This window comes from Chiloscyllium plagiosum, chromosome 38 (assembly GCF_004010195.1).
Source record: "Chiloscyllium plagiosum isolate BGI_BamShark_2017 chromosome 38, ASM401019v2, whole genome shotgun sequence".
NCBI classification, from domain to species: Eukaryota; Metazoa; Chordata; class Chondrichthyes; order Orectolobiformes; family Hemiscylliidae; genus Chiloscyllium; species Chiloscyllium plagiosum.
In genome coordinates, this window is record NC_057747.1 from 15,497,093 (window position 1) to 15,521,683 (window position 24,591).

Below are 24,591 nucleotides of genomic sequence, written 5' to 3' on the forward strand. Positions count from 1 at the left end.
GAATTTGGGTATGATTTATATGAATTGTTACATTTAAAGTCAGCCCATAAGTTAAGATTTCCAATCCTGACAAAGCTTGAGAGAGATCTAGAAAGAGCTGGATTGTGGGGGAAGGATGGGTAGGTGCATACTGCTTTAACTGTACCATCCCCATATGTCAGCTCAGACTGACTGATATTAAACAAGGCTGCCCTATAGCCCAGAAGACTGAAGTAGCAGTAGGTGAGGATGACTTTTCCCCAGTGGGTGGAAGATGCATTGTCTTTCCCACCATTCTGATAGGCCAGCAGTCCGAGCAGTTTCAGCAGTGGGCCCTGGAATGGAGACAACATAGATCTGGGAGAGAGACGATTTGACCACATTGGATAGGGAGAGTTCAAAGAGCCTAGTGGGGTGGAGGGGGAGATTATTGGGTGGGGTGTTTCCATATTTTGGTGTCCAGGTGAGAATTGACAAGAGTGGGTACTGTCTTGGAGGGGAGGGTATCCTCCAATGCACATAGGGTACCCCTGAGTGTACACCACCCTCTTTCTGCCTTTTAATCTGTCAGGTTAAAAAGACCACCTTGCCTCTCCCCTCTGCCCCTACTGCATTATGGCATGGCAGCATAATATTCTGGTCAAATGCTCAGAGTCATAGAGTCATACAGCATGCAAACAGACCCAGTCCATGCCAAACATGTTTCCAAACTAAACTAGTTCACCTGCCGAAACTTGGCCATATACCTCCAAACTCTTCCTATTCATGACTCCATTACTTGTTCATTTCTTTTTTTGAAACTTGGTGGTAAGTCTGTAGAATGTGTCTACCTGCTGTGATGATGGGAGCCCAATTAGACTTCTACAAAATATTCACTCAGAAGAAGTTGTTAATTTTAGATGGAGCGGGAATAGTTCGGAAGGACTTTTATTTAGAAGTCACAGAATCAACAGGGAGAGAGAGAGACAAACGTGAAAATGCTAAGGTCTTGTGCATCAGGAATTCAAAAGGAATAGGTGACTGTGTGTTCTGGGAATGCTTAAGGAAGAGGACAGATAGGAATTGAAACCATTGAATTAAAACATTGAGTTTTATTTAAATATGTCTTAGCCAGCTGACTGTTCAAAAGTAACTGCCAGTATGTTTGTGTGTTTGAGAGTGACTTTGATTGCGCTTTTGTATATGATGATCACTTTATAGTCACCACAAAAAAGTTAAATATTTAAAGTTGTCTCTCCACTTATCAAATTTGACACTCAAACAAATGAGTCTGTGACAATAATATTTTCAATCATATTGAATAATGGAAATTGCTGTAGTTAGGATGACATGCAAAATATACCCCTAACCATAGATTTAATTTTACCATTTTGAGGTATACAAATAACAAGAGGCTTGGATAGAGTTCACAGTTCAGAAGGTCTGTTTCCCTAGCAGAGGGGTCAATCACCAAGGGTGACAAATTTAGAAGGATTAGGGGGAGGACATAAGGAAACTCTTGGTGGGTGCTTGGAAATTACTGCCCAGTTTGATTGTTGAAGCACAAACCCTCGACTCACTTTCATGGATGTGCACTTGAAGCACTAGAACCTGCAAAACCAGGTGCTGGCAAGTGAGACGAGAATGGGTGGCTAATTTATTCAACTGATACAAACAAGGTGGCTGAATGGCCTCTCTCTGTGCTGTAACTTTTTAATGGTTTCTATATAAACCTACACAAAATATCTGACATCTAATCTGTGTGTAATTGTTTTGATCTTTGACATAACGGACACATGAGAACATAAACCATTTCTAAAAAATGTGCAAAATAAACAGAAAAAAATTAACAGCAATTTTTGCTGATTGAGAAATTAATTAGGAACAAGTTGCTAAATAGGTTCATTTGAAGTGGGAAAAGTAAGAAGACCTATGTTAGAAATGACGAAATGCTGGGCTAGATACAAGATTAACTTGGATTTTGAAGATTTCACAAAGCAGATTTAAAGCCGTCCATCAAATAAACAAATAGCTGTCCCGAATATGAGAGAGTCAAAATAATAGTTTGCGTATTATTTAAGTCTATATGATTAGAACCTGTCTGAACCGTTTTCTTCTGGCTCTAAGTCTTAGTTCCTTGTGCCTCATTGTATGAGGAGTTGGAGCCCTCTCAATTCTTCAATATTCAGCAGTGTCCATAATTATGAAAAAGGACTCTAATTAGCTTTATGTTCCACTTTTAATCCATTCAGTCTGCTTTCAACTTAAATATAAAAAGGAATAGCATGAAATGTTAATTTTTCTGCTTTCTGTCAATTTCTTCAAATGAAGGCAATAAATTCTTGCGATAGAACAATTTTACTGATGCCAACAATTTTGGTTTTCTAATATTCTACACTCCAGTGCAAGACAGCCCAGCGTCAGGGAGCCGACATGGAATTGCAAGCTCAGAGGCAGCCTTTCTTGTGTTTGGCTTTGAATCTTGCCAGGTTACTTGACCGAGCAATAGACCAATCTTGTTCTTCTGTCCACTTTCAGAAGGAGTTGATGGATAATTGTCAGAAGTGGAAAAGCCAAGTTAATTATTCATCATCATAACCCCAGAAGTAATAGTTGCATAAAGAGATTAAACTAACCCAACAAACTTTGGCCCTTCCTGTTGTGTGTTAAAGAAACATACTGCCAGGATCATGTTAAAACAAAAGGGGTGTGCATGGAGTTATGTGCTAACATCCATTTGGGAATTGAACATCAATATTGTGGCTACCATCACTGTCATAAAAACTCGCAGGTAGTCTGGCTACTACTGATAATCTTTCCTAGTGAATGGAAGTTAGCTGAAACATGGACAATTCATTCCAGAGCATTAAGAAACATGATGACTTTTTTAAAGAGACTCATTCAGGAAATGTGAGCTTTTGCCCTTGGGAGGAGTGATTTTCTCCACTGTTAGGTGGATGCCAGTGTTGTAGCTATATTAGAATGGCTCTCGAGATGTGCACCAAGTTCTGAAGTACAATCCTTCACCACTGATGCTAGAATATTATGTGGGTCCATAGTCTTTGCATCCAGTGCCTTCAGATGTTTCTTAGTATCATCCTGAGTGAACTTGGCTGAGGTTTGGCATCTGTGATACCATTGGAGGAGGCCAAGATGTATCACCCCTCAGCATTTACAGTTGACGACTTTTGCAAATTCTTCAGCCTTTATTTTCTGCACTGATATTCTGAGATCCCCCATCATTGAGGGTAGAGAATATTTGTACAATCTCCTGCTCCAGTGAGTTAATTGCTCATTACCATTCATGGCTGGATGTGGCAGGATTGCTGAATTTAGATCTGATTCGTAGCGAAACCCTGTTTAATGCTCATTGAATGCACTGTATGCAACAGAAATAGTCCTGTGTTGTAGCTTCACCAAGCTGACACTTTATTTGGATATTCTTGTTACGCTCTTGGAATGCTCTCCATTCTTCACTGCATTAGGGATCATCCCTGGTTTAATGATAAATGTCGACTGGATAATGTGATGGGTGGATTGTGGTTGACTAGAAATCTGTGGTTGCTGTTGGCACACAGCATGTCACGCGTGACAATTTTTTGAGTCATTAGAGCAGTTTGAAATCTATCCTACTCAGCACAGTGGTGATAATACACAACACGATGGAAGGTATCCTCTGTGTAAACACTGGATTTTGTCTTCAGGATCACTGTGCAGTTATCACTGCTACTGATACTGTCATGGACTGATGAGTGTATGGCATGCAGATTGCTAAAGATAATACCAAACTATATTTCTCCCCCTTGTTGGTTCCCTCAACACACAGCACTGACCCATTTAGCAGCTTTGTCCTTTAGGATTTGACCAAGTCAATCAGCAATGGTTCTGTCAATCCAGTCTTGGTGATCGACTTTGAAATTTCCCACCTAGCATATAATCTGTCCATGTCATCCTTAGTGATTCCTCCAGATGGTGTTCAACATGGAGGAGCACTGTTACATCAGTCTTGGGGAGTGGTACATGATAATCTGTGGAAGGTTTCCTTGCCCATGTGTGACCTGTGCCATCCAGAGTCAATTGTTGAGGACTCCCAGGGCATCTTCCACTGTATCATTCTGCTACCACCTCAACTGGGTCAGTCCTGCCATTGAACAGGACATATCCACAGATGGTGATTGTGTTGTCTGGAACATTGTATGTAAGGTATAATTCTGTAATTATGATGAAATCAGGCTATTGCTTCACTGGTATGTGAGACAGCTCTCCTAATTTTGATACTAGCCTTGGAGGAGGACTTTGTAAGGTCAAATGGGCTGAATGGCCATCGTTTTCGGTTGCTAAGTTGATACCAGATGGTCCATCCAGGTTTATTTTGAGTTTTTTAAGCAGTTGGATACATCTGTGTGGCTAGCTAGACTGTTTCAAAGCAACATTAAAGAGTTAACCATATTGCTGTAGTCTGGAAAGGTTCATTTTACCACAATCAGCAATGGTTATTCAAGTTATAAATTTCAGAATTTGTTTTAATTCAAATTTCACCATCTGTAAAAGGATGCTAACCAGGCTCCTCAGAGTATTACCTGAATTTCTAAATCGATGAAGGCCTTATGCCCAAAACGTTGACTCCCCTGCTCCTTGGATGCTGCCTGACTGGCTATTCTTTTCCAGCACCAAACTCTTCAACTCTGATCTCCAGCATCTGCAGTCCTCACTTTCTCCTGTGAATTTCTAAATTACAGTCCAGCAATAATAACACTGTGCAATAGCTTCCCTGTTTTGACACAGAATTCCCTCTTGTTTGTACAGTTTTATTGGGTGCTCATATCCAATAGAACAGCAGAGCAAGGAATTTGATTTCTAATAAACATCTTTATTTTTTACCCTGACAGTTATTTTACTTTGCATTGTGATTTTGTTTTGAATTCAATTTTACTTTTAACATTTGACATTTTTAGAATATGTTTTTTCCTAAATAACTTTATTTTTAAGCTGTACAAAAACCTGGACGCTTCTCAGAAAACTGTTAAACTCTACGACTTTGAAAGTACTTTGAAATGTATACTTGGGATTTGCACTGGGATATCAACTGAGAGAATTGGGAGCTTTTCTTAAAGCATGTTCATTAGAAAGAAAAGAGCATAGGCTGTACCCTTTGAGTTTCAGAATCAAAGTTTATGTTGGATGACATAGTGAAAATGGGAAAGGTGTTGTAAGGTCATATGACTTATACTTTGGTGTCTTCAAGAAGTTCTACAGTAGAGGCCAAAACTAAATCATCACCTTCCTTTTGTGGTGTAAAAATCATGTTATGTGCAAGTACAACATGAAAACATTATGCCTGGTACATTTTATTTTGTATCAACTTCATGGAATTGTGTGAACAAACATCTGACATCTTTTCTGTCCTTGGTGATTAACATTTCCAATGATTTTTGAAGTGTATTGTGACATCTTATGTAAGTATCAGTACAAAGTAAGTTATTCTGTGCTTTATATGAAGAGGTTTTTTCAGCTATAACTGTGAATGTAATATTATTGACATCAATTGAAGCTTTTTTTTTCTCATAGCAACCTTAAAATCACCAGCCTGTCTGATTAGTCATCAACCAAAGTTTCTATTGACATTGCAGTAAAATGATATCAAGTCAGTTAATTTTACTAGGTCAATAATAATTCTCACTTCAATGAAAGTTGAAGAGATTTTTCTCTTCAAAGGTCAAATTACGGGTACCATGACAAGGTGTTCTCTGTTTAGATATTTTTCTTTGAAATTTTATATAGCTCGAGAAAATAATTCATTCTCAATTTAAATCATGGCAAGAGTTGCACTGGATCTAGAGAGTAAGCTTTATCATTATGACTCTATATTAATAACATTGATTTCTTTGGGTGATGTTACATACTGAATGTAGGAGTACTTTATTTCAGCAGTACTCTGTATTTCTTTGTCTGATTACATGTGATAAATAACACATTAGTGATATTTAATGCATATATTGAAGTTAAATGGGATATCTCTTTAAAGTGTTCTTGACACTTTTTAACCTATGGGCTTAATGGCATTTTTCATTTTATTCTGTAATTTGACTGTCAAAAAGTGCAGGGCTGAGTTTTCTGCTACTGCCTGATTCTAATAGAAATGGAAAAGAGGATTTTTGTCATTTAGATCATTTTAATGTCTAAATGAAGTTGCTGTACAAATGAACATTTACAGATTAAAATGCTACTTTTGGAATTTGAAAAAAAATTCTAATTTGATTTGAAAATTACTTTGGAGCCATGCTCCATTTCTGCCATTAGTCTAACTGCTAACAGCTAATGAAGAGGTAAAAGGAATAAATTAATATCTAATGTTTGTTCTTGAATTAATTGGTAAAAGTGTGAAGTCTTTGAGATAGTAATAAGGATTTTAGAAAAAGCTATGCCTTCAGCATACATCTCACTAATGCATTTTTGTGATGAGAGGTAACAAAAGTGTATTGCTGACACCATAACCATCACTAACAACTTTTGAAGAAGCATGAATAATATGATTTTGAGTGCTCAGCATTATATTCCTAATTCTTGTGCAATGTCATAATGGATCCTAATATTTTAGAGCTGAGCTATACTTGATGCACAGGGTTCACATTTTCCAGTAATAGTCATTAATAAAGTTAATCATTTATGATAAAACCAAAGTTATATCTGGTAGCTGCAAGCATTTAGTGAACTAAATGCACTTTCAGCAAAGGCTTCCGCCCTCTCCCTCCGAAGGCACTTGGGAGGCAGTGGCTTGATTTTTAAATATTAAAAAGGGGCTCCGGGTTCTTTGACTTGGAAGCAGATGCAAGGTGTTCACTATGTAGATAATGGCTGAGCATCTGTGTGGACACTGGTTAGATTGTTAGTCTCTCAAGTCCCAGGAATGTGTTAAGAATATGAGGTTTTGTAAATAGTTGTGCTTTAACCATCTATTTATTTTCAAGATAGAATGAAATTCCAAAGGGTAGCTTTGTTCAGCATGCCTTCAGAGGTATGAGGCCCAGGTGAATTATATTGCCATGGACTTGGGTTTGAACAGGGAGAGGGTGCATAGTAAGCCATGATAAGATCAAATTATAAAGTTGTTCTAACATATGGGGATGGCACAGTAGCTCAGTGGCTAGCACTGCTGCCTCACAGTGCCAGGCACCCAGCTTCATTTCCCGCCTTGAGCGACTGTCTGTGTGACATTTGCATATTCTCCCTGTGTCTGCGTGGGTTTCCTCTCGGTGCTCTGCTTTCCTCCCACAGTCCAAAGATGTGCAGGTAAGGTGAATTGGCCATGCTAAATTGCCCATACTAAATTGCCGATAGTGTAAGATGCATTAGTCAGGAGTAAATATAGGATAGGGGAATGGGTCTGGGTGGGTTACTCTTTGGAGAGTCGCTGTGGATTTGTTGGGCCGGAGGGGCTGTTTCCATATGTATGGAATCTAATCTAATCATATATTCCTGATTTACACTAATGAGTCAGTCTGCTAGGATTGGAGAGAGAGAGATGGTTCATCATGAAGGAAGGGTTAAAGAGACCATGAGACAAAATGAAGGTGTAAAATTCACAGAGCTTGAGTTTGATGGAGATTCTTCACAAAACGTCTCAGCATGAATCTCCATTCGAGGGTTAAAAGTTACCAGTTTGGGAATGGAAAAGAATGGAAGTAAACTCTTGGGAAATATGAGACACTTTGGATTGGTTCCAGGAGAATTGAAGTGTCATCTCTAAAGCCTAGCTATGCAGGAGGTTCACTGCCACCAGGAACGCCCTTTCCCATAGACATAATGGGAAGGGAACCAAAATCCAAAACTTCACAAGTAAATAGGTGGCACAGCTAACACTTCATGGCAAATACAGTGCACATTTATAAATCTATTACCATTTAAGATGCACACTACAGAGCTCAACTATCCTTAGCTTCATCCCATCTGAGAACTCCCGTCTAAGCGAGTGCTTGTTTTTCCCCAATTCCAAGTGTCGCGTAACATCCTCTCATTGTTCAAAATGGGACCATCACAGACTGGAAAGCCTTCATCTGATGAAATTTACAGTTTTTTTGGCAACAGCCAAATATCAAGCATTTACCAAAGAAAAGCTGCATTTGACTCTGGCAACAGTCAGTGACTGCTTGTCTTTCAGCGAGCAACAAATTCACAATCCACAATTCTTTGCACATGGCTCTCACCTACTGGAAACAGGTGTCTGTTAATTCCTGTCTGGCTTATTGCACTTGATGCTTCACTGCTCTATCGCATCAAAGGTGAGGTTGGTCGTTCTTAGTGTCCTCAGTAGGTCATGGAGATCTCTGGCAAAGAGAACTGTGGAATGCTTATTCATGGTCCTTTGACAGAGGGACCTACTAATGCAACACAAGCCATGTCATGTAAATACTGCTTTTTCCTGTAACTCTACACACTGTTGCTATTTAAATAATCATCTATTTCCCTCTTGAATGGTTCACTTGAATCTACCTCCTCCATATTTCAGTGCAGCACATTCCAGACTTTAACTGCCCACTGTGTAAAAGAGTTTTGCATTTTCTTCTTTTGCAAAATGTAATTATTATCCATAATGCAATATGGCCACTGTGCATGTATATTTGTGGTCCGTAATATCACTTGGCGAGAATGGGACATACCTCCGGTGACATCACTGCATTCCCTGTCCAATGATGTCATCATACATGCATATTCCACTGAGGAGGGGCAGATTTTGGAGCTCTGGCAGGTGTGGGACAAAGGCTGGCAGTGGGGTGGTGATGCCTATGGGGACGACCTGCATTGCGGAGTGGAATGGGGCAATTGAGACTGCCACCATTCCATTGCTGCTCTCACTAGCTGCCTGGTCCTCTCCAATGTCATGCTGCCTTCTCCAAAGCTGGGAGGCCATACTAGTCAATGAAACATTGCTGAACAGGGGCTGAGCACAATAGTGAGTACTGGAAAGGGCAGAGCTGTGGCTGAATAGAGGCAGGCAGAGGCTGGGGCTGTGGCTGGACAAGACAGTGAGGTCTTGATTTTTTTTTGGAAGAGTGAGCTCGTACATTCTTCTGCTCTTCATTGTCAGCCCCAACCTTCCTGAGTCTTTGGTCACTTTCAGTCCCATCTTGGAGACTGCCTCTGGTTCAATTATTTCTCTGAAATTACATAGGGAGCCTCTCCATTCTTGGCATATTCATACCTACGTTGGTATTACAGCATTTGCATCTTGTACAAAGTGCTTTAAAACTGTACCCTTTGGTGTTTGATCCTTTAGCAAGTGCAAACAATTTATTCTTGTCTATTCTGTCTTGACTCCTCATGATTTTAAAAACTTCCATCCAATCTCCCCTCTGCCTTCTCCTCTCTTTGGAAAACAATCCCAACTTTTGATTTCTATGGCTCTGCTAATGAAGCCTATAAAACCTTATGCTTTATTAACAACTCCATCTACCCATCCAGCCATTTTTAATGATTTATATGTATACGACCCATGTCTGTCTTCTCTTACATATCCCTAAGGATGATACCCTTTATGTTATACCATCTCACCATGTTCTTTGTCTCAAAATGTATCACCTCATGCTTCTTCATATTGAACGTCAACTATTTGCCCAACCCACCAACATGTCAATATCCTTTTGAAATTTCACTGTCCTCCCAGTTTGCAGTTCTCCCAAGTTTTGTGTCATCAACAAACTTTGAACTGTGTCCCACTCAAGAATCTCTCAATGATTACATCAGCAAAGGCAAACCCCTGGGGAGCTCTACTACAAACCTTTCTTCAGCCCAAAAAATACTATTTCCCATTTCTCTCTGTTTCCGATCCTTCTGCCAATTTTGAATCCAAGTTGGTACTGTCCCTCTTATTCTATGACCTTCCTGACATGTCTATTTTGAGGCACTGTACTGAATGACTTATTGAAGGTCGTGGAAACCACATTACCAGCTTTGTCCTCATCAACCCTCCTTGTTACCTCTTTAAAAAAACTCCAGCCAGTTACATTAGGCATGATTTTTCTCTTAACAAATCCATGCTCACTCTTCTGAATTAACCCACATTTTTTCCATGTGCTGATTAATTCCATCCCAAATAGATTAGATTACTTACAGTGTGGAAACAGGCCCTTCGGCCCAACAAGTCCACACCGCCCCGCCGAAGCGCAACCCACCCATACCCCTACGTTTACCCCTTACCTAACACTACGGGCAATTTAGCATGGCCAATTCACCTAACCTGCACATCTTTGGACTGTGGGAGGAAACCGGAGCACCCGGAGGAAACCCACGCAGACACGGGGAGAATATGCAAACTCCACACAGTCAGTCGCCTGAGGCAGGAATTGAACCCGGGTCTCTGGCGCTGTGAGGCAGCAGTGCCTCACTGTGCCACTCACAATAATTGTTCATGGAAGTTTCCCCACAATCAAAGTTAAGCTGACAAGTCTGTAATTGTCAGGGTTATCCTTGCAACCTTTTGTTGAACTCTGGTGTAATGCCCGCAATTCTCCATTCCTCCAACACCACCTTGAATCTGAGGTAGTTTGAAAGATCCCTGCAATTTCCACTCACTTCCTTCAATATTCACACATCCTGTCCAGGTACTTTAACAAATATAACCACTGACGACTTATCCAATACCACCTTCTTGCCAATTATGAGCCCTTTCAGTGGCTGAATTTCCGCCTCTATCGTCAGGGTTTAGACAGCACCTGCCTCAAAACTAAAGACTGATACAAAGTGTTTATTTAACATCTCAACCCTACCTCTTGTCACCACATGTAAAGCTCCTTTTTAGATTCTGACCAGCCCGACTCCTTTTTAACACCCCTTTATTACTGATGTGTTTATTGAAGACATTGCAGCTTCCTGTTAACGTTAACTGCCAGGCTTTTGTTTCACAAGCCCCCTTTAGTTTCTCCTATTTGCTTTCCCCTATCTCTTTTGAATTTGTGTTCAGCTTGGTTCTCAATTATCTGGAGACAATTGCTTTAGGTTTTTTTTTGTTTAGATGTGGGTGTTGCTGCCAAAAGGTCAGCATTTGTTGCCCATCCTTGATTGCCCTTTGACTGAGTAGCTTGCTAGGGTCATTTCAAATGGTTCAGGTGTAAAGATTTACTGTGAATGTGGAGCAACAGTTTGAACTGCTTGAAAGGGAGAGCAGATATTTTTCCCGTGAAAGGAAATTAATGTGTATCTTTGCCAACAATCACTGATAGTTTCATGGTCACTGTCTTTGAGTTTAGCTTTCTATTTCAGGCTTTTATTGAATCCAATTCCGCCAGTTTCCCATGCTGCCAGAGCATTGGCCTGGGCAACTAGGTTGCCAGACAATACCCACTGTATCACCTGTTCAGTCATGCTAGGTGTGACTCCAGCACTGTTCTGTACTGGTTTAAAATAGCTTTTTATAAAATCAACTCATTGCGTCATCTAAGTATCTTCAATCTGAAATGGTATCATAATAGGTGTAAATCATGTAACAAAAAAAACACTCTCACTAGCTCTGACCTGAGCTTTGATCTCCAAAATCAAATTGTAAATGAAAAATTGTTATATCATTGATTAATATTATTTTGGAGATATTGTTATTGCATGTTCACCACCTTTTGATAAGAACTAATTTCAACTTTTTATTCCTTGCCCCAAAATAAATTCTTGATGGTGGGAATTACAGCTTTTTAGTAAAAGTTTGCCTGGACGATTCAGAATTTAATTTCTGATTGTAATTGTTTTACAATCAGACAGTGGTGTGGATATTGCATAACTGATAAGTTATTCAAATGAAAGCATCTATCACTGAAGATTTCTCTAACAGGGTATTTAATACTGTTGTATACATAACAACTGACAGGGCTTGCACTGCTGTTTTTATACTATGTCAAGTGATGTAAATGAGATGTGGGGGAAGGGTTAAAATCATATAGAACACGTTGGAAAGCAACCATTGTCCTGATGCTATCTGCAGGCAGATTCTGCTGTCCTTCTGGATGTTCCTCTTGTATCTCAGACTGGTCAATTTCTACAGACTAAGTGTTCAAATTGAGCCATTTTGTTCACTTTAAAATAAACCCAGGCACATTATGCGTGATTTCTTATTCACCAGCCTGTTCACAGGCCCTTTCCATGACTGTGTGACTGTAGAGTGAAACCTTGTGAGGGCCAGTGTTTTCACTACGTGCATGTCAACTTCAATCTGCTCCGATTTCGTGTGAAATCTGTGCCGTGGTGTGGGGCACAAAGGTCAACCCCTGGTAATTGATGTTGCTTATTCATCTGTTTCCAGTGTCTTTTTCCACACATTGGGTTTTGTTTGGATAAATTGTTTGAAGATTTACTGTAGTTCTTAAAGCCTGAGAAACAGCTCTGGTTAATCCTTAGTGTGGCTCCTGCTGCACAGTTTAAATGTCCCTAGTAGGCAGGAATCTTAACCCAGTTGACACATAATGGCACTAGACAAAGGATCTTTTCCAGACAAGATGTAGAGGACATCTTCTAGCGTAACAATTAGAGCAATTTCCAAACTAATTTACTATGAAATGAATTTGCAGAGCCATTTAAATAATGTTATAACAATGTTAATTGGTTAAAAATATTCCAAAACACTTCTTAATGATCAAGTATAGGCTTGTTATAAATCACAGCTCAAATTACAAATAATAGTACGACATAAAAATGCATGCCCAAAATTGATGCTGTTGAAGTTTTTCTAAATGCTTAATTCATTCTATTTTGGATCATTACACACTTTAGTACTGATGATGGCAAATTACACTATGTGAAAATTAGGTTAATATACATTTTTGGAAAGTATTACCCTGATAAACCTCAGTGTTCCAGAGAGAGCTCCCATCTATATTACGCTGATATCGCAACACAAAAATCATATTTTTCTCTTTTTAAAACTTGACAATTTTGAGAGACAAAATTAAGTGAAATTTTAAAATAGTATACAAAGTTAAATTTGTTTTGAGTTACCTGTATAAAGCAGCATTTGCCTTTTATAATTGAACTACCTGAGTGTTCCTCTAAGTTTTTGAAGAAAATATTGGCAAAACTGGTTCCATTGGAAAAATACAGGTGTCAAGAAGCTACCTTTAAGTTTATTTTTGATCATTTCTGCCATATTATGTTTTTGCTATGTTCAGGCCTGGATGGAATGCAGTATTGCTATTTAAGATTAGTGGATCTTGCAAACTGGGTAAACAGTATTTATAGTGAGTGAATGAGAATATAACTTTGGGATCAGTCTCTTGTATAAACAAAAGTGTATCTGTTGTACACTCATACTGCTGACTGCCACCTTCATCGCAGTATGGACTATTAAAGAATTTTGCTTTGTTATTTGAATATGTACCTGATAGAATACTTAACAAACCAGGAGCACCAACTGATACAAAACATCCATTTAACAGCAACACTAATTACAGATAGGCATGTTATTTGTTATAACTAAGATCAGAGAGTCATTTGGGAGCACAGGCTCCAAAGCTAATCTTTGATGTGGTGATCTTAAAATGTTTGGATGATTTCATCATAAAGAAAATTTTTAATTGAATGGATTGACAGTAGAATAATACTTAGCAATGCTGTCAGCAGGTTGGACTGCTAAAATTTAAAGGGAATACTTAGACTTGTCAGGTCTTGTAGGATTTCCTTTTCAACTACTCATCACCAACATTTAGCCAATTTAGCAAGGGAATGCAAGTTTTTCTTGTTAATGTTTTAAATTGCTAAGTCTAAGTGGCTATATTTAAGCAACATTATTAAATAGTTTAAAAAAATTGTGGATAAGGCATTTAGTTACTTGTTGATGTCTTTCAACATATTTATTTCTAGAAATCTATTGGGACAAACTGAATTCCTAACCTTATTAGCACTTTAGAAGTTGCACCTTTTTGACTGCTTTCCAAAACTAATTCAATCCAAGTTCAAATGTTTTGGCAGTTGAATTGAAAAATACCATTTACTGTAGCTGAGCATGGAGAACAGAGAATAGTTTCAATAATTTTGTCCAGGCAGTATCTTTCACATGTTTTTGACTACATTTTTTTTTCCCAAAGGCTTTTTTTGTGAAAGTTTTGATGGTGTTGCAATCAGCTGTAGTTTCTGCTTTGTGACCGTCCCATTAGTATTTTTGTTACAGCCAAAAATAATGTTGAATACTTAAATATTGTGGAATAAACTGAATTTCATGGAGGGCAAAGAAAATTTCATTTATCACCCTCAGACAGTGAAAGATCAAAATTCTGATGTCATAAATGAATAAATGCCAATTTATATTTAAAAGGGATTTATCTCTAAACTTTATTTTAAAGTACTTGTCCCCTCCTCATTCATTTCCTTCCTTCCCCTTCCCTTTCCTTACGAGTTCTATTCCTACTACTTTCAAAATGGAGTTTACAAAATGGAGTTTACTCAATTCATGAGATCTGACAAACAGTATTAGCATATTATTAAACCATTGGAGCAAATGGAGTTCAGCCTTGTTCTTACCCAAAATATAGACACATTCACACAGGTGAGGTCACTGGGCTGTGGTCAGTCAGTAGAGACCTGGAAGTTTTGCTTCTTTGTATCCTCATGATACCAGGACTAATTATAGAACTTTTAAATTTAACCTTAGATCTGATAAGTTGGCATGGTGGCTTGGTGGTTAGCAGTGCTGCCTCACAGCTCCGGGGACTCGGGTTCAATTCCAGCCCCAGATGAATGTCTGTGGGGAGTTTGCATATTCTCCCCGTGCCTGGGTGCATTTCCTCCGGGTGCTCTGGTTTCCTCCCACAATCCAAAGATGTGCAGGTTCAGGGGATTGGCCAAGCTAAAATTGCCCTTAGTGTTCCGGGATGTGTAGGTTAGATGCATTAGTCAGGGGTAAATATAAGATGGCGGAATGGGTCTGGGTTGGTTGCTCTTCATAGAGTTGGTGTGGATTTGTTGGGCCGAAGGGCCTGTTTCCACTGTAGGGATTCTAATTCTAATTCTAAAAAATCTAAAGTCAATGCAGACATGTGATTGACTGTGGGATCTTTCTGACATGTTTCATTTGTATTCTCACTGAGTATAGCCAGGTAAGACAGCACATTTTAAGATAATTTATTTGATTCATTAATTGCTCAGGGCAATTATCTGTAAAGATTGGATAGCACTATTAATAATGTTATTTGAGTTTTAATGATACCAGGAAGTCCCATTAATGTTAAATTATAAATATTATTTATCTATTGTTTAGGAGAAGATAGAAGTCTAGGCTTTCTGGTGGTAATGTTGATAAATTTCTGTAAAATCTTGTACTCCACTGCAACCAACAGTAAATTTGAGTCCATATGTGCATAGACTAATACATAATACCTCCAGTTACTGTCAATTATTTTATTTTTGAGAATACGTCATTGAGGTAGCCCCAAATCACAATAAACTGCAAAATGAATTACCCCGTACTTCAAATCTTAAAAATGATGATGTGTAACTGGGGTTTTTGCACTGCTAACTTTGTGATTACAACTGAATAGTACACTGTCCTGGAAAAGCTCATTTTATATTTATGTATTGTAAACCTTTTTTTTTATATTTAACTTCTTTCTTAATTTGATCAATTTTTTAAAAACAATATGAAAATGTATATTTAAAGTGATAGGAAATGTTTGCTGACTGAGCATCTTTCAATTTGCTTGCCTCGTTCTCCTGCTTGCTGACATCACTGCTGGTGGATACCTGGACATCCCCTTGACTTAGTGACAGATTTAAGTAGCCACCAAGTAAGAGGAAATCTGTGCAAGAATGATTGCCGGAATGTTTTTGGGTCAACTTTTTTCAAGGTGGAGAGTGGAGTGGAGAGTTCCATTGCTTTGCAGCTGAGAGAATTGATTCATATTCTCAAAACTTCAATCTATGGACATATTAGTGCTGCTGGTTGTGTAGAAAAGAAAATTATATAGGAATTTCTACTGGTATTGGATATTTTAAATACATTTGAGATTGTTGCAATTGTTACATGTGCTAAGTTTGAATTAACTTTTTCCTAAGTTCTCTGATGCTATTGGACTTAAACATCCAATAACTATCTTTGGATATTCTTCAGTAAGTATTAGGACAATGATAGAATCAAACAGGACAGAAGAGGCCCTTCAGTCCATCAAGTCTGTACCAACAAAAATATACTACAACCTGCAGTAGCCCCATTTTCTATTCTAGGGTCATAGCCTTGAATGTTATGAAACTTTGTCATGTAATAAATGTCAATAATAAATAGGAATCTTAGCACATCTGTCAATGCATTACCTCATACATTACCTCTTGATAAAGCTAAAATAATTTGTTATTAACAAAGTTAGCATGGCTTACTGAAGGGAAGGTATGTCTCACAAATTTATCAGAATTCTTTGAGGGGTTAATATGCAGGATTGATGAAGGGGAAATATATATGCAATATATATGGGTTTCTAAAAGGTTTCTAATAAGGTATCACATGTAATGTTATTTAATCAGAGCCCATGGTGTTGGGCAGTGCTCCCTCAAATTTTCTTCCTTGCTGTGCAGGCCTCTGAAATCCATATATGGCAACACCTTTCAGAACCATAAGCCAATGCAGTGATCGGTGTGCCAATGCCAGTCGCAGTGCATGGAATATATACAGCCACTTAGCTCTGAGGGAATATTGATATTGAGCATAATATATGAGCATTCATGCAGGATTGGCTAACTAATAGAAGACAGAGAGTTGGGACAAGGGAGCATGGATTTGCTGTCCATGGATCTACATACTCATAAGGTTGGTCCACAGACCAATTTTCTTTCCTAAATCCCAGGTCCTGACAGATGCCTGGTCCTTTGCTGAGTTCTATTATAATGCCTATTTGTATTTTTGTGTTATCCACAGGAGGTCTGTGCCTCTATTCCCCCCCACCCCGGGATAGGGAACGATTTACTGTATATGTTAATGACTTGGATGAGTCAAGTGAATGTACTTACTAAGTTTGGAGACAACACAAAAATATTTAGGAAGGCAAGTGATGATACAAAGGGCAGAAGCTTGTAGGGCTCTGAGTGATGTGAGTTATGGCAGGATTTGTTGGATCGTTAGCAGTATAAAGTTCCATCTTTAGTGCTTTTCACAATTGGTGTGGCAAGTTTCTCGCTAGGCACTGGTGAGTTTCCGATTGGGGGGATAATTGTTTGTTAAACACTTCATTAATGCTCATTAATATATAGCTTTCTATCTTATGAAACTCTCTGAATGAGCTAGATGTTGAGAAAACTTGACAAGGAAACGAGAATGGGTACCTGGTGGATTTAATTTGTTGCTTGCTCCAATTGGTGTTGGGTAACCGGCTGCATTAGCTCAGGGCACACTTCATGGCACTTCACATCCAAGGAAATTGGCATCTGATACGTTCCAGCCTGAATCAACCCTCATGGCACAACTCTGATCCACTCAAAGGAAGCATTAATGCTCCCTGGCATCTCTCCTTGTAATACTGCAGCAAGGTCACTACATGCTCAGGGACAAGTGCCCAGCTCATGGGCTGCACCTCTCAGCTTTTCACTCATTATCATAGCATTCACTTCTTCACTGTGCATCTATTGGGATGTTCTCAGCATCCTTGCCTTGCATTGTCTGTTTGTACTTTGCAGTTGGGCATGACAGATGCCATAGAGATGGGGTTGGTAGTTAATGCAATGAGTTTGGTCAGACACAGCAAGAAAACCCACTAGGCCTTGTGGTGGTGGAAATCCCTCCAAAAATGAGCCTCATATTTTTTTTGGATTAGAGTGGTGCTGGAAAAGCACAGCTGGTCAGGCAGCATCTGAGGAGTAGAAAATCGACGTTTCTGGCAAAAGCCCTTCATCAGGCAACAGGATTCTTGATGAAGGGCTTTTGCCTGAAATGTTGATTTTCCTGCTCCTTGAATGCTGCCTGACCCGTTTCCAGCACCACTCTAATATTGACTCTAAGCTCCAGCATCTGCAATACCCACTTCTGCCTCATGTTATTTCTGTCTTGCCTTACTATTTAGCACAGGCACAAAGAAAGGAAGCTTCTCATGATTGTCCATAGGTCTCCATAAAATCAAGGGAGCTAGCCTTTGATTAGGGAGTCTTGGTTTAGTAAGTCAAGGGCATTCCTCTGATACCAGTCCAAATGTCTGGGGTAGTTAGAGTCAGGATGCTGTCCACATAAGATGGGTGAGGAGCTGAATATCAGGCAGCCCACTACCTGCCCTAAGTCCTTCTGCCCTATTGGGTATTGATTTCCTCTGGGAAGGAGAGAGAGGCAGGTTTAAAGGGAAATGAAAGTGGGCAGCACAGCTTCTACTGTTGGTGCAGGTGGGGAGCTGTCCCAAGCAAGTGATTAGTTACCATGGCATGGCAGGGTTATTGTAGACAGGGATGGAATGGGTGATCACAAGTACGGCAAGAGATGGTGGGCATTACTGAGAGTCATATAGCAGGAATCTTGGTGGGAGGAACAGTGATAGAGTGACTATGAGGTGTGAGAGAAGAGGATGTCACTTAGCCGATGGAGTGGACGAAGACCTTCTCCCTACAATTTCATGTATTCCTACAGACAGCTGATACTGGTCTGGTGTCTTGGCTGTAACTGCTGGTCCTTGGGGAGAAGAGTTGTGGAAAGGTCACCCGATACTCTGAGAATTACCAGGAAACGCAGAAAATCCTTCACTAAGTTAAACTTTTATTTGCAAACAACAGCTGTGACAATCAAAACATGACTTCCTGACTGTCCCCTGATTCTTGGGGCCACTACTACTTATACTTTTGTGGTTCCTATGCCTATCTGGTGTCATTAGCATAACAAATCATACTAGCTTACTTTGTCTAAACTAATCATCTTCTCCCACACTGGTCTGCTACTTTACACTTAACCTATCACATTGCACCACTATTGTCTTTAGCATGAGCTCATCAATCACGTGATTTGACTAGCCTATCATAATGTGTAACCATTATCTTCAGCATGAGCTCATCTATTGCTTATCTGTTATGTGATCCTATGCATGCATTGCTCCATTAAGTTAACAATATACCTGCCAAATTAACTTCCTTAGAAGGAAGTCTCATCTCTGCAGTGCCACATCCAACAGACCACAATGTCCCTGTCCATACAGAAGAACGCCATTTGCCACATCCACAGCAAATGCCAAGAACCAGGCAGGGCAGCGCCAGACTGATGATGCTGGTGAATTCCTAGTTTCCGCTGAATGGCAAAATGTTCTGGGAGCAACTTGTGTTAAGATGGGGCTGCAATTGTGCATACAAATGCCATAGAGGTGGGTTTGGTAGTTAAAGCAATGAGTTTAGTCAGACACAGCAAGAAAGCCCGCTAGCCATTGTGATGGAAATCCCTCCAAAAAAAAACACCGGAATTTGGACTTAGCCAAAAAAATGTAAGATTCAGCTCAAGGAGTTTGCAGGTAAAGTCGATGTCGTCCTAGAGGAAAATAGGGCTGCTATGAGAGAGATGTCTGGTGGTGAGTTTAACCTGAGGGTCAGCACAACTCGGGTAAGGGATGAAGTTGAGAAACCAGGACCTTTATGGTAACCTCATCTTGTGCAGGAATTGAACCTGCACTGTTGGTATCACTCTGCATTGCAAGGCAGCTATCCAGCCAACTGAGCTAACAGCAATCAACTGCAGCAAGTAATGGTATATGGCCTTCATTGTAAGAGGATTGAGTTCAGAAGTAGGGATGCCTTACCGCAGTTATCTAGGGTCTTGGTGAAACCACACCTGGACTATTCAATGCAGTTTTGGTCTCTCTACCCAAGAAAACATATACTTAGAGGGAGTTCAGTGGAGGTTCACTGGGCTGAGACCGAGGATGGAAGGACTGTCCTAGGAGAAGAGATTGGTTTGACTGGGCTTGTGTTCACTAGACTTTTAATTGATGAGAGGGAACCTTTTTGAAAATGCATAAAATTCTAACTAGTAGGGCTGGAAGAATGTTTTCCCTGGCTGAGGAGTCTCGAGCGCTGTCTCAGAATATTGGGTAGGCCATTTAGGACTGAGATGAGGAAAGATTTCTTCACTCAAAGGGTTTGAACCTGTAGAATTCTGTACCACATTGATGTGCAGACCACATCACAAAACATATTTAAGAACGAGATGGATTTTAAAGGCATCAAAGAGGTATGAGGCGAAAGTGGGAATATGGTATTGAGATGAAGGATCAACCATGATCCTATTGAATGGCAGTGCAGCCTTGAAGGTCTGAATGAACTAAAAACCCTAACACTATTTCTGTGACACATTAACTCATTAAATTAAACTATGTACAGTAATCAGTTTTAAATTTTCTTCTTACAAATGACAATGGGGATGCAAATCTATGATTTCATGAAGAAAATTCTCTGAGGTCTATGGAATTTTCAAATATCTAAATTAATGGCCTACTCATGCAGATGGGTGAAATGATGTATCTAAATCCTGATCAGAACCTGTACCATCCTCAGGTCAGATAGATTATAAAAACCAATTGTTTTCCCTTGTGTTTGATATAATGGAGTCACTAATCTACTTGATCTACATGAATTAGCTAAAAGGAAAGTGAGTGATGCATATATTTCAAAGATAGCAGGCACTTGTAAAAGCAATTTCTTTGGGAAAAAATGCTGCACAGGTTTTTAATGAGTACTAATTACCACAGCAAAAAATGTTGGAGTCTTCAATGGATTTACGTGAATGAAAGATCAAAGAATGTGGCACTTGCATTTTAATCTGTTGACTAAAATAAAATGAATAGGGTGGTGGTAATGGGGCCCGTGAGAGTGACAACAACACAGGTGGTAGAGACTTTAATCCCTCCTTTATTGTTGAAGCCTTAAGTCGAGTCACAATTAAATAATCAGCTATTTTTATTTCAACTTCATGTTCAGATCTTGAAATTGTTTCTCGCCTTAGGTAAAAGACTTGAAATCACATGTAGTGATATGAAAGACCATTCCTTCTTTGTTGGTACTTTAAAATGTACCAACATTTGTACTTTAAATGTGCAAATGTCACTTTTAAAGTCCTCCTTCATCCAGGGGCAGGAGTGAGGGGAGTTGATTTGATATGGGGAACAGCTCATTAGAGGCATTTGGCATAGCTGCATCAATAATGTTCAATAAGTCAGAGCTTTCTATGTGATTCAATGTGTTACACTTTCAAACAAAACTATCTGTAGTTGTTTTGCTTCATCCAGGGCCCCTGTAGAATGCAAACTCCTTAAAACCATCAATTTGTGAAACAATATATATCAGTAATCAAGGTGTTTTGAGTAGAGACACAAGGATTGTTCAGTTGAGAGTTGCACTTTTGGGAAAAAAATAGCAAGCAAGCTGTGCAGACAACTCCCATCTTTGGTAGCCTGGTGTAAAAGGTCATAAACTTAACTGACAGTCCCCATCAGGTCAGTCAAAAACAATGTTAGAAACAAAGTTAGTAAGGGCCTGGGTCAAGTCGTGCTCTAAAGTTAGCATTGTCAAAAGCCTCAGTCACATTCATACCTACAGGCAACCTCTGCTGATCCTGAGTCATTAATCAAACTGCAGAGCCAGTCTGACCCTGGCTCCTTCCCTTTGAAGTGTGGTGTCCTTTCCAGCATGAGGAAATAATTTGCTGCCTGATTCAATGAGCCATCAGTGGAGCCAGCAGACCTAATGACATGTGAGAATATTAACCTCCTACCATGAAGAGCTGTGAATCTTGAGAGGCAGTCTATAATTCACCCAGTGCACCGGAGGCACTCTGTCTCACAGTCTCTGTGACAGAACTTTGTTTTTATTCCTGCTTCCTTCTCCTGCAACTTTGCCGTCAAGATTTTAAAATAGATCTAATCTCGCCCTTTTCTCACATCTCATTTCAACTGCCGTCTCTTGCTTCTGCACTTTTATTAAGTTTATTAAAACCAGTTGAATCCTACTTTTTATGGCAGGGCTCTGTTCGCCCATTCATTATGGTCTCTTATCTTGGCAGGCAATCAGAACTGAAAGGCAGCTAGTCCATTATGCACATATGAAGCCCATCACTCCTTCAGCATTTGCCAATTCATCAAACATTTATCATTTGCCCTCTGAACAGCATGTCAATTTGCCTGTCACTCCCCAGTCTGTGCTGCTTTGTTTGAATCTAAACATTGCTTTTTCACACTGGTGTTGTAGACCTATCCTTATAACACATCGCCCCCTCCCTTCAAAGGAAAGTCTCCTTGGTGCTAAGCAGGGAGGGCAGTTGCCACTGCTTGTTGTATGCAACATTTTTGTAAAATAATGAGGGTGAAGTGTGAGCCATAGGCAATGATTCTGGGATATTAGGTATGACAGGGAGCTTGATCATAATTATCTTAACGAGGATAGGGTTAATTACAGTGGAATCTTAAAGTTCTTTCCATTTGAATCGGGTCGAGCGAAATGCATTTTGATGTTTTGTCATCTTGATGTGACTCTAAGTTGCGATGTGAATCTCTTGGCTGTGCGGGGAATTCCTTTGGGAGAATGGTGTGATCCCTGCAGTGAGGTAAAGGAGATGGTACCTGTGGGTGAGATAATGGGCAGCTTTCAGTTCATTAGAGCTCTGCAAATAGATAGAGAGTAGGCAAATAATGCTGCTCATCTGTTTTACGCAAAATTTAAAACGAAAACTACATGCCATCCTTGCCTGGTTTGGCCTACATGTGACTCCAGACCCACAGCAATATGGTTGACCCCTAACTCTAGGCATTTAGGGATGGGCAATAAATGCTGGCCTAGCCAGCGATGCTTTCATCTTTTTTTAAAAAATGAATTTTTAAAAAGTCATTACAATTCATTTTGTTTCAACTATGCAATGGGTAAGTGTGAAAATATTAAGGAAGAGCGAGAGAAGACATTTAAATAAAATGCAGTTTGTTTTGGAAACTGTCAACGCCCACTGTTCCCTTTCTCTTCTCCCCACCCGACCTTCCTTGGCTTACTGTTGTGAATTTAGTTGATTACATCACAAAGTGCACATTGGCCTGATGACACAAAAACAGCAATTAATAAGAAAGCCCTTGTGTGATGCAGCTCTTTTTAACTGAGTGACTAATAACATCATATGGCAAAATTATTAAAACCAGACAGGTGTTAAGGGGATTTGTACAGAATTTTTTCTGCCTGCTTCTGATTCTAAACCAAGCTTCAGTGAGCCTGGTCATTTCAATGGGTAACTCCCTCTAGCGTTCCAGGGCCTTTGTCCCACTTCATGCTCTGTCATTTGGTTTCATTCGTACCCTGAAGCATATAGATACATTTTTCTCGGTTTGCCAGTGCCAAATCATTTGCAGATTTTTGTGGTAAGAATATTCTATTGACCTAGCATGATTGGAACACTGTATATATTTATGGTGAAATACATTAGAGTGTGGGTTGTTTGTTGCTATGAGTCTCCTAAGCAGGCTTTCCAGGTGTGTTTGGGAAGGAGGGGGGGGGGGGGGGGGGGGGGGGATAGATGGGTGGTTAGACACAGACCTCATGTCATAAATATCACATTTTATTTCCTCCACTGTTCAGATTGCACAGTGGTCACATATCAGAGTGATGATAAAACTGGATTCATTAGCGGTACAAGAATGATATTTGGACTGAATGATGGATGACAACTTAAATTTGTGTCCAGGGAATGAAGGTGAAATGTGACAGTGTTATTTATCTTGGGAATGAGGGTTTAGGTCAGGAGAGGCTGGGTGCCTCAAGGCACAAGACGTTGACAAATTCATCCTGTAGGCCGCATATCTGAAGCCTTTTGTTTTAGATCCTGGCTACTCACTAAGTGACCCTCATCCTTCATCCTGCCAACGTGTGAAAAATGTGAGGCTGTGCCAGTGCTCCCTCTGACACTAATTCTTGTCATTCACTTGCTTGTCAGGCTAGAACCAAAACTTTCCCACTTGTGAAAGGGAAGGTTGAAATATTTATTTCTGTGGATAATGGCTTTCCTGATTTAGTAGCTTATAATTTTTCCTGTTCCCTTCTTGTTGCAGGTCATTGGAAGGACTGGAAGAATTCATCTGTCTGGAAGAGCTAATCCTGGACAACAATCTTCTCAGACATGACCTGCAGTTGCCTTGGTTACCACACCTTCATACCCTCACAATCAACAAGAACCAAATATCCTCTGCACGATTACGTAGTAAATTATGTAGCATTTAATTTAGAGGAAATGACTTGAAATTCTATTTGTGTAGATATTGTGTTCTCTTCATTGATGGGCATGCCAGAAATTAATTAGTGGCATGTTAATTCGCAAAGTCAAATCGTCAACATTTGGAATTATTTTGTAGGCATTAATGGGAAGAAAAAGACTTTCTTAAAGGAACGCAGGAGAGTTTGTCTTGGATGGAAGGGAGCCCTCTGCTGGAATAATTATTGCATGAGATAAAATCAGGCCCATGGAGAATACTAAATAGGGAAAGGGCAGGCAGTTGTCACTGCTGTATATAAATGGTGTTCATCGCATACTTTTAATTACATTGGGATACGTGCTATGTGATATACTCACTGAACTATTCTAATGTGAAGATTGAAGGGAACAAACTTAAATAGTTTTATGAAATATTCAGCACTAAACTTTCAGGCCAAAAACAATACTTTTTTTTTGGAGTGTTCTTCATTAAGGCA

The 24,591-nt window shown here is 39.5% G+C and overlaps 1 protein-coding gene across 4 annotated transcripts in view; it reads left to right on the top strand.

Moving 5' to 3' along the window:
- lrmda (leucine rich melanocyte differentiation associated) overlaps positions 1-24,591 on the top strand; it is an 885,542-nt gene that overhangs the window by 530,660 nt on the left and 330,291 nt on the right. For all 4 annotated transcript variants that reach the window (XM_043678941.1, XM_043678940.1, XM_043678939.1 and 1 more), the window contains one exon: positions 23,955-24,081. In XM_043678941.1, the coding sequence (XP_043534876.1) occupies positions 23,955-24,081 (127 nt within the window). The remainder of the gene's footprint in view (positions 1-23,954; positions 24,082-24,591) is intronic.